Source organism: Hippocampus guttulatus, chromosome 5, assembly GCF_054856545.1.
Source record: "Hippocampus guttulatus isolate MCC_2025c chromosome 5, RoL_Hgut_1.0, whole genome shotgun sequence".
Classification (NCBI taxonomy): Eukaryota; Metazoa; Chordata; class Actinopteri; order Syngnathiformes; family Syngnathidae; genus Hippocampus; species Hippocampus guttulatus.
This window is the reverse complement of record NC_141265.1, coordinates 21,072,250-21,088,457: the sequence shown is the minus strand read 5'-3', so window position 1 is coordinate 21,088,457 and position 16,208 is coordinate 21,072,250. Positions and strand designations below refer to the sequence as shown.

At 42.5% G+C, this 16,208-nt stretch overlaps 2 protein-coding genes across 7 annotated transcripts; one reads left to right on the top strand and one right to left on the bottom strand.

The window, feature by feature from the left end:
- Positions 1 to 1,184: 1,184 nt before the first annotated feature.
- spring1 (SREBF pathway regulator in golgi 1) lies at positions 1,185 to 4,495 on the bottom strand. Its single transcript, XM_086110826.1, has 5 exons — positions 4,346 to 4,495; positions 4,012 to 4,168; positions 3,359 to 3,510; positions 2,700 to 2,813; positions 1,185 to 2,477 (listed from the first exon to the last, which is right to left on the bottom strand). Exons 1-5 carry the CDS (start codon positions 4,439 to 4,441, stop codon positions 2,394 to 2,396), a joined length of 603 nt encoding a protein of 200 aa, XP_085966952.1. The 5' UTR covers positions 4,442 to 4,495; the 3' UTR covers positions 1,185 to 2,393.
- A 554-nt stretch (positions 4,496 to 5,049) lies between these two features.
- rnft2 (ring finger protein, transmembrane 2) lies at positions 5,050 to 15,998 on the top strand. Of its 6 annotated transcripts, none has more exons than XM_086110821.1 (11): positions 5,050 to 5,621; positions 5,717 to 5,794; positions 6,212 to 6,753; positions 7,046 to 7,122; positions 7,240 to 7,340; positions 7,463 to 7,483; positions 7,602 to 7,755; positions 10,702 to 10,851; positions 12,327 to 12,392; positions 13,310 to 13,411; positions 13,490 to 15,998. In XM_086110821.1, exons 2-11 carry the CDS (start codon positions 5,748 to 5,750, stop codon positions 13,622 to 13,624), a joined length of 1,395 nt encoding a protein of 464 aa, XP_085966947.1. In that variant the 5' UTR covers positions 5,050 to 5,621; positions 5,717 to 5,747; the 3' UTR covers positions 13,625 to 15,998. The 6 variants fall into 6 exon arrangements, with proteins under 6 accessions (XP_085966947.1, XP_085966951.1, XP_085966950.1 ...); XM_086110825.1 differs by having other exon boundaries at positions 5,050 to 5,794; positions 6,212 to 6,317; positions 6,564 to 6,753; XM_086110824.1 differs by having other exon boundaries at positions 5,050 to 5,794; positions 6,212 to 6,317; positions 6,561 to 6,753.
- Positions 15,999 to 16,208: the final 210 nt, after the last annotated feature.

Sequence of the window (16,208 nt, the reverse complement as noted above, 5' to 3'; positions counted from 1 at the left end):
CATTTGGTGGGCATGAACAAAGTCCCACCAAGGACCACCTGAAAGCAGACAGGAAGTCCGCCATCTTGCTTTGAAACCATTTTCAGCGGTCCGAACAGGACGCGGGGAAACTCCCGTGAGGGTGTTTAATTTTTTTTTTTTTGTAAAAGCCAGCCCCCTAAAGCTGGTTTTACTAACCATCATGAAATTTCCGTCTGCTATTGCCCTAAGTGCGTGCCTGCCTCGGTCATGTGACCGCTGAGCTCCAATAAGGTGACTGCAAGGCGGAAGATGTCAAGGAGGGCGCGTGAGAAGAAACGTTTGTTTTGCTGCTGCAGGTGCGTTTTTATAAGATTTGGATTAATCTAAATCCCGCTGCTACAATCTGATTACTTGATACCTAACTTTGTAGAGCCGACTGACGGTGCCAGACCGCGTCGATTGATCTTCGTAGTTATGGAGTTTTTTTTTCCCAGAACAGAATAATGATTGAGTATTTAAAATAGTTTTGGCATTGCTTGCACTTTAACCAATGAAGCTGCTATTTATTTAATTTAATGGAATGTGCTCTACCTATTGTATTTTGCAATTTATTAGGCCATTTGTAAAATGCCTCAACTTTAGTGATCAAATTCATGTCATGCTACAGGTAATGATTTTGCACAACTTCACATAGGACGTTGTAGCCTGTTGATAAAAGAATTGACATATCTGACGGAATTATATCGTACAATATTGATGATGAATTGGACCATTATCTGACTGTTTATAATGCAATTGGCGTTGTGTAGTCGGGGATGAATTTTTGGATTTGTGCACACAGATTACTTCGATGGTTCCGCTTTGTACAGGCTACAACTCAACGCAAACCACTGGAGATTGCTGAATTTTTATTCCTTCGACAGACATTTGAGCACATTTGTTCTGTTTGACCGGAGATCCAGCCTCGCAAGACTATTTTTGCTGCGGAAGAAATGCGTGCACTCTGGTAAATTAACGCTTTGAAAGTCTTTTCTTGGTTTCAGTCACTTTTATTTCATGAACATGCATTGATACACTTGACACTGTGACACGACTTGTAGGACGGCACTCGGGGAGCGCAGACCTCCAGCATGGCGGGACTGATCACAAAAGTAGAAGAATATAATTAAGAATGCAGCACCTTCTTCGCAGACGGCGTTCCTATGATGCGGCTGATGTATGGAGGTACCGTTTTTTTTTTGTGGGTCAGCGTTCATGTTACAATGAACGAGTTGTTCCTCCCTAAAAGGTCATTTTAATCAGTGAACTATTGTCAGATCATGACTTTTTCTTCATTATCATGAATTTGGGATTAAAAAAACAATTTTAAAAAATGCACCATTTACTCCTGTAATTATTTTCTTTCAACCACAAGTCCAAAAAAGGTCTTTGAAACCAACTTTTCTAAATTCAACTTTATTTCTACATTCCACTGGGTTATTTCTTTTTAGGTTGTCTGATTTTCATCTGATTTAGGACAATTTTATATCACTGACTCCGAAAATGACATCTGTTTGTCTTAAGGTTAGGTTTTCATTACAAATTAAAAAAAAAATTATTCTGATTTTCTTACCAGATCAATGTATATATTTCGTGACATCATCTGTTGATTTTTGTAATGTGAGAGGTTTTAAGAGAAACAGTTTAATTAGATTTCACAAATTTACTGAGAGTAAATTGAATAGCAGACACTTCTAAAAGTAGGCCTACCTGTCAATAAATATAGCAAAAGAAAAATACACAAATATAAAAATATAGCCAATCAAAAATAAATGTACATGTAAACAAAACGTGTGGAGAAAAAAACCACATGACTATAGTTCAAAAAGATGACCTGACTGAGCAAAAAAAAAAAAAAAGATTTGAATTCAGCACAATGAAATTGTTGTAAATCAGTTAAAAAAATCTTGGGGCACAAATTTGTTACTGACCAGTATTCAAAAAAATAAAAATAAAAATCTGCTTTTCTGAAACTCACCCCATTTTTTCCCCTTAAACTCCTGTGACTTTGTCAAAAAATGCACTTTGCATAAAAAAAACAAACATTGCCCCCCACCCCTTAAAAAAAGCCCACTCATTATTATTATTTTTTAAATGTCCGCTAAGCTGTTTCACAAAAACATGACAACCCGCATGGTGTAATTGCTGTCCGTCCTTCACCGTGGCCCCAAATACTCCTTGCTAAGCAGGCCACACTTCAACTACAAACTAACTTTGATCAATCCGTAACCTGCCTGCCACATCCTTGGCGGAGGTCACAGCCGCTGCCTTGGAACTGACAACTGTCACATCACGGCCGGATGCGCTTCTCAAGTGTAAACCGTGGATTTGTTGTTTGTGTGCTTTAAGGGTAAAAAGGCAGCAAAAGTCTTTCTTGTGGTCGGAGACAGCGTTCAGATGGGAAGGAGCTCTGGAGGACTTTCGCCGTAGCAGTGCTTGGCTTGAGGGTTCCGGTATGTGTTCTCGTGCTGGACGCTCTGCATGAATCGCAAACACAGTTTTGGCCGTTCGAAAAGGAGTAGCAGTGTATTCAGGAGATATTTAGAGAGCCTGAGTTGGAGATGATGAAGCCAGACCAAAATCCCCCCACGCTTCAATGACATAGTTTGCTCGTACGTCGCTAATATAATTTCCGGAAAAGGACAGGAGGCCGACGTGACAAGACACAACAAAGAAAAGGAGATTTAGGACGGACGTACTTGCGAGGAGGTGCGACACTTGGCCAGGCATAGCTCAAAGAGGTCCTCCACGGCGGTGAAGAGGTTCTGGAAGCCTTCGGCGGCGCGGTTCAGAAAGCGCTCCAGGTGAGCTTGCTAAAATCATGGAAAGGAAACAAACAACACCTCTTCGCTCAAGACTCTGACTTTTGTCCTCCAAAAGGACGTCATCTGATTTTGGGGGGTCGGGGAGGGCAATCTATTTTTCAAAGAGGAAACAAATGTGAGGAAAAATATTTTGACTTTTGAAAAGGATGCATTTTCTCCCGCAATCAGTCCTGTAAAAAATTTAGTTTCTTGAGGATGAAAATCGATTTATTTCCAACATTAAATGACTTATTTCTTAAGTTAGGACTTACCATGTCGACGTCTGAAATATAAAACTACTGAAGAGACTTTTCCTTTATTCATCCAAAATTACCTCTGTCCAACTGACTTTTTTTTCCTCATGTCTTTTCTCATTCTTGAAAAACATGACAAAATTCTCAAAAAACAAATTTCATCAGGAAAAAAAGACAACCTTTTTTCTTGTAATATTACAAGATGTTCTCGATTGATGGAAGTTGGCAATTTATCTGGAAATGACTTGTTTTTTTTCTTCTTCTTACGGTAACCCAATTGCGTGTGGACAAAGCGTCTACCTTATCTGGCCGGAGGCAACAAGACACGCAGTATTCGTAAACGCTGCAGCAACCGTTGGGCAGGCAGCTTTTGCAGACGTGTTGCCTGCTGCGAGGCGCGTTGACATTGCAGCAGCCGTTCACCAGCAAGTCTTTGCGCTCGCACACGTAACCTATAGCAAGGAGACACAAGACATTTTTTACGCTCATTTAAAAAGGCACCTCCACATAATCAATCAAGCACCTCAAAGGCAGGGTGGGATTTGCATTGCCATGATGACGACTAAGCGTGCAACTGATTGTTGCTGACTCATCTGGCCTGTGAATAATATCGTTTTCTTGCAAAAATATATTCTCCCAACTTGTTTCAAGAAAAAAAAAGACTTTTCTCAAAGAGATTCTATTTTCAACACATCTTCAGTCAATTAAGATGAACAAATCTCCAATTTATTTTCTGACTTCATTTTTCAAGATTCCTTTTAATCAAAAAAGGTCAAATTCTTAATGAATTTTTCGCAAATGTACAACTTCGACCTTGTCATTGCCGTAAGATTTTATTTTTTGCAGCTGACATTGATATGATCCACAGTGTGTTCCGCCTCCCTCGACTGCAGGTGTGCCTTGGCGTCAACCGTGACAACGGCTATGACAAGAGCAAAGAGCTCATTGCTCACCCAGCTCATCGGTGAGCAGCGTTTTGCCCTGGATGGAGTTACGACAGTGCCCCATCTGTCGGCTGCTGTTGCCCAGGTTAAAGCGCAACTTCCAGGGGACGCGACGCTCCATGTCCCTCACCTCCAGAAGGGCGCGGTCCCGAGTGGTTCGCTCCTCCTGCACGCTCACACATTATTTTTTACATTTAAACGATAATTTAAAAAAACAAATCTATAAAGTCCACTCATCATCCGCAAGCTTCCTTATATTCAACACTATTGTCACATCGGTTGTATTGTCTGCTCAAAACGGTGAAGGTTAACTTATTTTTACGCTTGTGTGTCGATGCTGCACCTGTTTCAACGTGCTGGTGAGGAAGTAGATAAGCGACAGCCCGAAGACGACTCCCAGCACCCAGCGCTTCCTCAGGAGACGCCGGAGCATCATCATAGCTTGACTTGGTCCACAAACATCCAACCTCCTGTCGTTTCGTTAAATTGTGCAAGCGTGAACGTGCACGAGGCTCTGCTAAAGCTAGCTAGCTCCCGCCAAGACACACAAAAATTTACTCAAATAAAGAGCGTTCCGCATCTTCTGCAATTAGCCCATTTTGCATGATAAATTGACTTAAATGTGACGACAGCAACAATTCACGTTTACTCGTCGGCCTGCCTTGTTAGCTTGATAGCTTAATTTGACGTGAGAAGCATGAGCAAACTAGCTTATTCATGAGGACACATAACCGAGAAAAATATAACAAGTTGGGTGGGGGTATGTGAAAATGAGACAAACTGAAACGCAATACGCAGCAAAGAGAAAGTTATATTTCCCGAAATACGTGGCAGTCCGAGTGGTGTTTATCCACCGGTGTTAGCAAAACAAAACCTGACGACACAACACGGAAGCGGCGTAACCGTGAACGTCAAAATGCGATTGGTCGAGGATTAACGACAACCTGGTGACGTAACGTATTCAATTTTCAATCGAGTTTCCATTCACGATATCCCGAACACAAGTGTGACGAAGCAAATTAGAGATATCTGGAATTAAATTCTGCCTCGTGAACCCGGGATGTCAGATATCTGACACGTCATTTCGCCTCGGGCAAATGACGTCACTTTTGACATTCATGTGTATGCCAACTCCGATGTACGGCATATCTAATGCAGTATGAACGTTTATACATGTTAAAACATGAACATGTAATGCAGTAGAAATATTTCGATTGCAAATACGTGTATATAGTATGAAGAAAAATCATTTTATTTGACATGAAACAAACAACTGTAGCGTTCCTACTTAATCTCTGAAAACATTCAGTCTGCAAAGGAAAAAAGCCTTTTCCAGTTCAGGCTATTCAGGCGGTTTCCAAATTCGAGAAAGAAAAATTCAACTGCTCTTGACTTCCACCTTCCTCGAATGCGGCCTGACTGCAAGTCACCGAGGCGGCAAAATAAGCAAACGTCAAATGCGATTGGTCGACATGCGTCGAGACGATGACGTCACCCCGGAAGTTATTGACTAAAATTAACTGCGGCAAGCCGAGCATCTTTTCCGGACCGGTATTAAGATAGCTCACCTGAAATAAAAAATGAAATTCACCGGAGGAGGACTCATTGATAACATTAAGGTAAACGCTGCTTCAAACTTCCTCCTGCCCAATGGATAAAAAAGGCCCTAAACGTGAACATGTCTAATATGGGCCTGTGTACTTGGTGGTCTCAGGGCCGCTTCGTGTGTTGACGAGCGCCGTGCCATGCAGAGGAGACACAGTAGCAACACGGATGGCATGCCCTCAGAAAGGCGAGCGACCGAACCACAAATGCGCCTGTTTTTTTGTACACTAAACGAAAGTACAGTTCATCAGTAGGGGTTCAAGACAGCGTAGGGGTTATAAAAATTACGGTTCTAAAGACAGAATTCGTGTTTGTAATTAGGGTGTCGATACAGAGTTTTTCAAAGTAAGGTTTCAAGCAAATTTGGGGGTTTTAAGACAGAGTTAGGGTTTCAGTTGGGGGTTAGGGTTTAAAATGAGACATTCAAGCATATGTTCCAAGTTACGGTTTTTAAGGGTCCTGACACATGCATACAGGGTTTCAAGTTGGCGTTTTGACCAAACTTGAGGTTTTTATGACAGGGTAAGGGTTTTCAAAACGTTCATGACAGAGCAGTGGGGAAACACTGTAGTACTTCAATCTGATGTTCAGTTTTCTTGTTTAGGAGCCGTAGCCAAACTCTGGGATCAGAGAGCAGTCTGGACGAGGGTGGCGTGTTCGACTGCCTTAAAGCCGACTCGCCCGCATCGCCCCAGATCTTTTCTGGCCTGGTGGGCGTCCCGTCCGCCGCCGTCTCTTCTGCCCAGTTCCAGGCGGCCAGTTTAGTGCTGGGCTCGCCGCCGGACGTCTTTGTCCAGATGACGGCGTCGTCCCGGGAAGAAGGCGGCCCCCGTCGGCCCGAGGGCGGAGCCTTCCTCCCTCGCCCTCCCCATCACCATCACCACCCTCATCCTCAGCCTCAGCACCATTTCCACCACCCGCCGCTGCAGCACAGGGCCTCCTCTCTTCTCCAGCAGGCCACGGCGGTGGCAGCGGCGGCGGGCTCAGAGAGGCACCACCACGGGCCCCGGGAAGAGGCGGGCCCAGAGGACCCGTCCACTCCTGCACCGGCCCTCTCCGAGCTGAAGGCGGTGGTCACCTGGCTCCAGCGGGGCTTCCCGTTCATCCTCATCTTGCTGGCCAAAATCTGCTTCCAGCACAAGCTCGGTATAAGATAGTTTAATAAGATTGTTTGCCGTGCAATTCCCATGAAACGCATGTTTTCAGATGTTTTTGTTTTTTTTAAGCCCCTCATACTATAAATCAACACTGTTCCCATGCCTAGCATCGTTAAGCATTCCAGCACGTTAGCCTCTGTACTTAGCAAGATTGCTTGCACACGCATCCCACTGATTCCAACCTAAGCTCTGTCCTGGCCCTAATCGCTGTCTATCAGTTTTTTTTTCCATGTCTTCTGCTGATGATGAAGATGATGCTGACCATGTCATTTGTGCCACAGGTATCGCGGTTTGCGTGGGAATGGCCAGCACCTTTGCTTATGCCAATGCCACGTTCAAGCATCAGGTGTCGCTGCGGGTAAGATAAAGTTTCCCGACCATTCCCCAGGGTCCAAAAGTGTTTAAAAAAAACCCCGGTAGAATTCTTGCCTTACATGCAAAATTTTTTCGTGTCGCGTGCTTGGGTGCATTTCAGGAGGAGCGCTCGTTGCTGGTGGCCCTCTGGATCGGGGTGTTCCTCTCTGGCAACGTGGCATATATTTACTACGCCTTCAGCCAAGAGGAGCTCTACAACAGGTAGTGAACGTCAGCTGGTGTGACTTTTAGTTGCGCTTTTGATTAGGTTCACCTTTTCTTTGGTTTTTGTTGTTTTTTTTCCATTACGTCAGCCACTTTATGTGTTGTTTCTTTTAGCACAGCTCCCGTCTGGTTTTTGTCCTGTGAGTATTGTCATGAGTTTGTTTTTGCTCATATTATTATCATTTGTCACATCATGCGCTGCTGCGTGTGTCACCCCAACACTCCTGAGGACAATGTCTTTTTTTTTTCACCTTCCAGCCTCATGTTTTCCAAGCCCAATCTGGATGGTTTTGACTTCTTCGACCTTATGTGGGCGGTGGGCGTCACTGACTTTGTCCTCAAGTTCGTCACCATTGGACTGAAATGCTTTGTCCTCTTTCTACCTGGCATCCTCTTGGCTTTCAAGTCCAGGGTGAGAGTTCACATTCAAGTTTATAATTTTGTCAACACACAGAAAGCATATGGAATTACAGAACACGTTTCGTCCTAAAATATGTCATCAAACTGTTTTTCCTTCATTCCTTCTGTGCCTTCCGTTGTACTGAACATTGCAAGGCCGTGAAGGGGCAAGGGGCTTAAATGGGATTTCTCAATATTCTAATAATAACAATTGCACAAAAATCAAGTTCATCTAGACAGAGATTGAGTAAGAAAGAACACCAGTAGTATTCCAGGGTGAATTTGAATCTCTCTCTCAATTTTTTTTAATGGCTTGATTTGACCCACAACATAACAAGGAGAATTAAACATGCAGCGGGAGCATTTCTGGTTTACTCAAGAAACAAAAAGAACAGGCTGATGAACGTCGATTTCATGTCTGTATTAGATGTATTAAACAGAGATATTAGTTTGCCTTCACAATAGGAGCGTGGGAAAAAATAATTTAAAAAAAAGAGGAAATGCGGTTTCCGATTTGCTAAACAATGACTGTAGGAGGGTGACAGTCGAAGTTACGGCACGTGTGATTCATGCTAAAAGGGACTATGTGCCTTTTGTGACATTCTTCTCTTCAGTACAACTTCCTTTGTTGTGATTTGTGAGTGGAAAACAGGTAGGAGTGTGTTGGGGGAAAAGAAATCATCAGTTTTCATTGGGATTTGTATATATACTGTATATATTTTTTGTATTGTTCTCAAACCACCAATATATAACACATGCGATAATTAACTTTATTAAGCAACCCTGGGGGAGAAAATAAAAGGTGAAAAACAAGGGCCCTAAAATTGTACCCTGTGAAACCCCATAAGACCCTGAAGCAGAGCAGGACTCAGAACTACTAAGGCCTACAAATAGTTCAATAAAATGACAGTCAAGAGACCAACAATACAAGAGCGGAAGAAGTGTGAAGATAAAACAAGATACAGACAGTGTTGTGTCCAAGGACCGGCAACCCGAGGCCAAGGCCAAGGACTTGACTCCGAGGCCAAGGCCAAGGACTTGGAAAATTTTCCGAGGCAAGGCCAAGGCCAAGGACTTGAGAAATTTTCAGAGGCCAAGGCCAAGGACCAAGGACTTGCCTCCGAGGCCAAGGCCAAGGACCAAGGACTTGCCTCCGAGGCCAAGGCCAAGGACCAAGGACTTGCCTCCGAGGCCAAGGCCAAGGACCAAGGACTGATTTTTAACCTGAGGCCTAGCCGAGGACGTGTATAAAACAATGCTATCATACCACTTGGCAGGTCTTCATGATTTGCAACACCCCTCCATCATAACCCCTTGCACTCCCTAACGCTTGAATGAAGTGTTTTATTCAAAGAGTAGAACAGTCAGGGTATGTGTTATTTATACTGAGAAAAACAAAAATAAAAGCATATGATGGGGGAAGCTGCCCACCACGTGTGAGTGGGGAAGTTGATGTGACTATTTTGTCAGAGGCGGTCAGGCATGACTCCTTCTTATGACTGGCGCCAATTCAGATCATTTTGTTTGCGTCTTCTCATCTTGATTGTTCGCGGAAGTCCCCCTTTGCACCTGCCACGAGAAACTGGGAAGAGTTTGACATTTCACCTCTGCTTGCATACTAACTAACTAAACTAAACTAACTGAAACAAACAAACAAACCGAGGTGAAAGCCTAACCGCCTCAGTCTTATGACTGACGTTTTTTTATCTGGTGAAAAGGACAGGCTTCAAAAGAAGTGTGAGTCACTGTGGAACCGAAGTTAATAATTTAGTCTGAGATTACTCATCGGTTCTAGAAAGCTTGCATATTTTTTTTCCCTCATATTTCTGCAAAAGCACGGACATTGTAGCAGTTAGCATCGGAGCCGATGGAAAGTTTTGGGCTTCGAACCAAAATGGCTGACTACCTGTGCCTTTTCTGCCCTTAGTTCTTGCGTGTTTTTGTTGGCCTTCTCTTAATCGACATGCTTACCAAATATCATGCCGCTCAGCGAAACTGGTGGCGCAGCAATATGAAAAGGGCCTAAAAGGGAAGTTTAGTGTCTGAATGGACTCGTAGTAATGAAAGCTGAAAAAAAGCAGAAAAAAAAAAGCAGAAGCATATTAAGTTTGTCTCTTGGCTGATGTCCAAATCTTCCATTTGACAATTTTGGCGTGGGCGTGATGACTGCACTGGGAACTGAGGCTGCGGGGACAAGAAAGGAAGATGAATTAGCCGCGAGCGAAGGTCTTCCTTCCCGACCCACCAGGCAGCCAGCGCCTTTACCCACAGTCATCCATCTTTGTCACAAAGTCATTAAGTGTGTCCCAAACTGGGGTACAGCAGCCGTCGCTTGGGGGTCCATAAAAATAATTTGAAATGAGGGCATACCTTAATATGAGGACCGGCACACCAATATAAACAAACTGTAAAGCACTTATTGAGCACTAACAAACCCTAACTTAGATTAGTGCCGACTGTGAAGTTTTTTTTTTTTTTTAACTCTGTATTTAAAAAAACCCCAAAAACACCTGTAGTAATTATAATTGGCGTATAATAATAATAATCATTGTTCTGATTTTTATTTTATTTTTGGGGGGGTTGGCTGGAGAACCAGAGGCATACTTTTTCGAGAATAGTCGTTTAAAAAAAAAATTAATAAAAGAATATTCCGAAAGGAAAATCGTAGTACATGAAGAGTTGTATTTTAGAAACTCCCTTGTTAAAATATGACTTCTTCCCATGTTGCCTTTGATATAGTTTTATCTTTTCACAATACGAATTTACAGCCTTGCCGTGAACAGTAAAACTAAACTGAATGGCATGAATGTATTCACAATTTTTTCCTGAACATGTTGAAAATACAAACTAGGAAGAAAAAAAGGATTTAAAGGACACTCGTATTGCTTTTCCCCCCCCCCATTTTGATAGCAAATGTTGAGCCACGTACATTTTAGTTTTTGATCATTTTTGTTTGCAGGGCAAGTTCTACCTGCTGATCGAGGAGCTGAGTCAGCTGTTTCGAGCTCTGGTTCCCATCCAGCTGTGGTACAAGTACATCATGGGAGAAGAGCCCTCAGCCAGCTACTTCCTGGGGGCCACGCTCATTATCATCTACAGCGTCTGCAAGGTGCTTTCTTGAAATAATTAAAAATGAAACTCGTATTATGATGATGATGATAATACTAACGCTTCACACTTCTAAATCGTGAAGAGACCATTCACACGAACACCCTTGAGTCATAATTCTCTCACAACGTCTGCAGGAAGGAATTCCCCAGAAACGAGAAGTTTCTGGGGAATTCCTTTTTTGGGGAAGTTAAAAAAAAAAAAAAAAAAAAGATATTTTAATACACGGTGAGGCGCTTATTCGTCGGAATGAGGGGAGGACGTTGGTCGGAGCGAAACTGAATCTGGCGCGGCGGCCAATGGCCAATGTAGTTGTATTGAACTGTCACGAGAGGAGAGCAGCTGCGCCAAAGTTGACGCAGCAAATAACTCTTCCGGAAAAGTTAACTCACTCGATGACTTTGCTCTGAGTGGATGCACCGCATGAGGAAGCGTTGCATTCTACAGGCTCACATGCTTCTCAAAACACCTGCGCACCCCCCCCCCCCCCCCCCACCCCACCGGCTAAATTGGAATATTCAACATAACTGCTGTGTGAATAGCACAGGGAATGAAAAGTGTCTGAATAATGCGGTTTTTTTGGGTTGTTTTGTTTTATAATCTTGCACACCACCGTCTGACTCCAAATGTCATTTTGTGGGGGGAACACAGACACGGAGGGGCCAAAACTGTAAATGTGTGGGTTTTATATTATATGGCATTTGCATGTTTAATATTAAAAGGTATCGTAATTTTAGAAGACATTTCTCATGTTTAATGTTAATTTGTTTTTTAAAAAATGGGGGGCACGTGTCATGTGTAATTTTCATCGGAGACGACCATTATTTTTAATTTTGCACACCCCATTTTGGTCTAAAATGTCATTTTGTAAAAAAAGGAAAATGTTCCTTTTTAATTTTATTTTGTGAAAAAAATTGTATAGGGAGCTGCGTTATGTAAATGTGTAATTTTTATACCAAATGGCCATTACACTTTAACTCTCACACACCCCATTTTTAGTTTAAAAGTGACTTTTTATATGCAGATACGTAACTTTTTCGCCGATATAAAGAAATTGCACGGCTAATCATTGATGTAAATGTGTCATTTACACATTTGATCTTGCGCACCCCTTCTTCAATGTAATGTAAAGGAAATACTCATATTTCATCATTCTATTACTTAAAGACATTGAATTGGGGCTGTTTGGAAATTTTTGGGGTCATATCAGGCTGCCATTCATTGAAATTTTCGCACCCCCTTTAGAGTTTGAAACTTGACAGAAGAAAGTACATAAATTTTATTTACTTTGTGACAACAAAATCACTCCTGCAACGGGAAAAGAATGTAGAGATGTAATTATTAGACCAGATGGCATTTTGGGTGAATCACGTCGCACACCCCCATTCCTTTTTGTGACAACTACCTCAACATGCTTGAAATGAGTCCCGCTCGATTGCCTGCTATCTTCTTATCATTTGTGTGTGTGGACTGCAGTCGCTTGACATCTGCGGCCGAGCGTCGGCCCTACGCAAGGCGCTGGTCCTGCTCTGTCACTCTCAGGTGAGGCTCTTTTGAATTCAAAGCGAATTTTTAATTGCCGTAATCTTTCTGTTTTGTCAAGAAATTGAATTGGGAAAATCAAACTCATTTACCCGACGGACACTTTTATTCTCCCGCACCTCTTTCCAATTAAAAGTATAATTTGGTTCATTAATTTCTGCTTTTAATTTTTTTTGGGGGGAGACACATACATTTTTTTCCCCACCCCGTAGAAGGAAACCATTACTCTTTTATTGTCGGACACCCCCTTTTTCAGATTTAAAACAAACAAAAAAAAAATCTCAAATTTAAAGAGGAAACTGCTCCTGTTACCGGGAAGAAATCACATGAGAAATGAAAAGCAATGGACAGGTAAATTTCGATTTTTTTAAAATAGAATTTACAGCACTTGGCCATTACACATTAGTGAGATGATAAAAATGTAGCAACGGTCAAAATTCAATGCATGACCTCCTGAATGACATTAGGGGTCAAAAGGTCACGAATGAATGATGATTGATGATGCTCCATGACATTTTACGGATTTGCAAGCCGTCGTTTGACTTGGGTTCACCTCCTCAATGTCAAAAGTGATTGATTGATGATGCTTCATGACCGCTTTATGACTTGTAGCTGTTGTTTACACCCCGCTTAATATCAAAGGTCACTAATTAATGAGGAGCAATTATGCTGTTATTGAATTAATTAGAAATTGCCCTCTTTTAATTTTGTGAATGAAAACTACACTTTGGGAGAAATCCCATTTTTATACCGACTGGCATTGCGCACCCCCCAAAAGATTATTTTGAAAAATTACACTTGGCCCAAAAAAGTACATTTTCAATCATGACCGCGGTTTGCATGCAACTTTTGAGTCTTGCGCAAAAGCAAATTGGCATTTTATGAAGAGCGTGTTCCTACTGACCGCTGTTTTGCAGAGTTACGGCGTGCGGGCCGGCGGCCAGCAGTGCAGCGAGGCCGGCGACGTCTGCGCTATTTGCCAGGCGGATTTTCGCGAGCCCGTTGCCCTCCTTTGTCAGGTACGGTAAGACTCCAAATCTGTTTAAATAAAGAAATATGTCTGCAAATCGTGATGGGTCACTTTTGTTCATCGCCAGCATGTTTTCTGCGAGGAGTGTCTAAGTTCCTGGTTGGACCGAGAGAGAGCGTGCCCTCTGTGTCGCGCCACCGTCGTGGAGACACTCCGATGCTGGAAGGACGGGACCACCTCCGCTCACTTCCAAATCTACTAAAGCTGCATGGTAATTTAAAAAAAAAAATCCAAATCTTATGCGAAATAGTTGGAATGTTTGGCATTTTTTTTGGAGCCGTGTTTCAAACGGGTTTGATTATTTTGTTGCTGAGGCACCGATGGCGCTTGGTGTGCGGGAGTCGTCATACGACAATTTAAACATAATATTCCAACTATATTCTGCAAAAATGACATTTTTCTCTTTGTCCTAATTTATTTTCCTCATAAGTATTACTATATTATTCCTGTTTTCTAGATTGGTTCAAGTTTTATGCAAAACGTTTTTGTCATCTAGTGAGAATAAAGATGTGATATTACACACCCCACACAAAAAAAAAACCTTCCCAATTGAGATGAAGTTGAAATGTTCTGTACCAGAATGAAGTCGTCAAAGTACAAACTCAGCATAATATTTCATCTTTATTCTGGTAAAATGATGAGGATTTTTTTTTCTATTACCATCCAGCACCTATTCCGGTAAAATATAATCGTTTTACTTTTAATCTGAATTTTTCCCACTTTACTTTTAACATCACTTAATTCTGGCCAAATTCCTACTTTGTCTTGATTGAAGTGTGATGCAAACATCTTTTATAATGAGGCTGAAGATGTGAGATGACACAGAGGGTTAAAGCTGCGAAAGGTATTCATTCGATTGTAAGGATGAAATTAAAATCCAATGGAAAAAAAAAATCAATGAGAAAACCGTTACTCTACCAGAATACATTTGAATATTACAAATAAGTTGTCGTCTTTATATTACATCGCCATGCTTCATCCGTCCAATGTGTTATCGAGAGAGCCCGCAGTCCTTGGCCCCGAGGCTGGAACCTTTCCACGACTTGGAACTGGTTTCACACGCTCGCCGTTTACATGACAGCCAATTGTGCAATCTGGATGAAACTTGGTTCAACAGCTTCCGTCCGTCTGTACACACAATTGACACTGCTCGCCCCCTCAACTCCTCCCCCCCTTCTCATTGCGCATGAACCTAATTAATCAGCGGGGGAGGATGACATCACTGCATGTGGCTGAGGAGAAAGAAGAGGCGCAAGGCGTGTTCATTCCTCATCACGTAGCCTTTTCTCCGGTGCCTCGGACTGGTTGAGTTACACTCTCGTCATCCTCGTCTTTTGTCTGCGGTCGCGAGGTGTCTGTGTACGAGAGAGACAGGCAAACGCAACTCAGTCAAGTGAGAAAAACTTTGAATTGAAAAGAAATGTTTACATTTTGTAAAAAAAAAATGCAACCAAATTGTAGCGTTACAAAAGAATGGGCGGATTCTAAGCAGGAAAAGTTGTAATGGTCACAATGATCAATTCAAGGATAAAGGAACACAACGCTAAAAAATGCTGTGTTGTGAGAATACGGTCGATATATGCAACAAAAAAAAGTCTGTGTAAGTTGTGAGGAAGTAACAATTTGGGAATACATGGTCAATTTTACATATTTGTAATATAATGCAAAAAAAAGTCGCAATTTTGAGGAAAATAAAGTTAGGATGTTGCCAGAAGGTTGGCATGATGTCAGAACACGAAGTGGAAAAAAGTTTATCATTAAGACGTAATGTTGCTAGAGTAGTAAAATCTTACAAGGACACAATTCTAATGTTGAAATAGTTTGCAATATTCCATCTTTATCATTTTAACTTTTTTTCCTTGACATATAGCGACTGGATTTGGATAGAATTAGGAGTTTTTATGACGTGATTATTACGCTTAAGTAGCACGTGGAGAAGTCAGTGTCGTCCTATTTATATTTGCGTAACAAAGGGTTGAAGCAAAGTCACGTGACTACCCACCTTGTTACAAGTGTCGTCTCGTGAAGAGCAACAGTAGCAGCGCGCACACGCCTACGCGCGCGACTGTGCGCGCGGACGTCAAGCCTCCGACGTCTTCGCCGGCCATCTCCCTGCGACGCTTGTCCAGCTGGTCCCCGATCAGCCGCAGGCGCGTCCCGAGCGCCCGAGCCGCGCAGTCGGGCGGCGGCGGCGTACGAGTGTGCGCGCCCCCGATTGGCGGCGGCCAAGGCTGGGTGCGCAACAACTGGCACATGCTTTCCTTTTCTGATGCTCCTTGTGGGTGGGTGTGGGGAGCCCCCCTGCCTCCGCTTCTTGTATTCAAAGTATTTGGTGTGTACCGCCTACTCGTGGATTATTCATAATATGGGTCACGCGATGCGAAACTGACGTCATGTCTTGCTCACTGGCGACACGTTAGTGGTGGTCTGCGGAATTGCTCCAAAATTGAATTACATTTTCTACGCACCTGACCTTTCTTTCTCGAATATTTTTTTTTATCTTCACCGCATTGTTTCTGGGTAAATTTCAAGTTTGCGAGTGTTTGTGTACATTCCAATAAACCGACTTTTATCCATTTGAGTTCTACAATGTTGTGAGAAAAGGTGTCCACGAGCCAAACCGATATAGGTTAATATGAGAAAATGTTTCGTTCGACTTTTGTCTTATTCTTACATAATTATTCTTTTTAATGCATTTATTCCGCCACTTGATGGAATACTAAAAGTCGTTTGGGATGACATTTTACCTGCACCTCGACTGAAGTGTGGACTCTGAAGCAGTGTCG

Coding starts and splice junctions, on each gene's coding strand:
- rnft2 (XM_086110821.1), top strand. CDS start 5,748: ATGCAGAGGAGACACAGTAGCAACACGGATGGCATGCCCTCAGAAAG. Junction 5,795..6,211: donor GATGGCATGCCCTCAGAAAG/GCGAGCGACCGA, acceptor TTTCTTGTTTAG/GAGCCGTAGCCAAACTCTGG. Junction 7,484..7,601: donor TCCCGTCTGGTTTTTGTCCT/GTGAGTATTGTC, acceptor TTCACCTTCCAG/CCTCATGTTTTCCAAGCCCA.
- spring1 (XM_086110826.1), bottom strand. CDS start 4,441: ATGATGATGCTCCGGCGTCTCCTGAGGAAGCGCTGGGTGCTGGGAGTC. Junction 4,169..4,345: donor TCACCAGCACGTTGAAACAG/GTGCAGCATCGA, acceptor GTGAGCGTGCAG/GAGGAGCGAACCACTCGGGA. Junction 3,511..4,011: donor GCTGCTCACCGATGAGCTGG/GTGAGCAATGAG, acceptor TCCTTGCTATAG/GTTACGTGTGCGAGCGCAAA.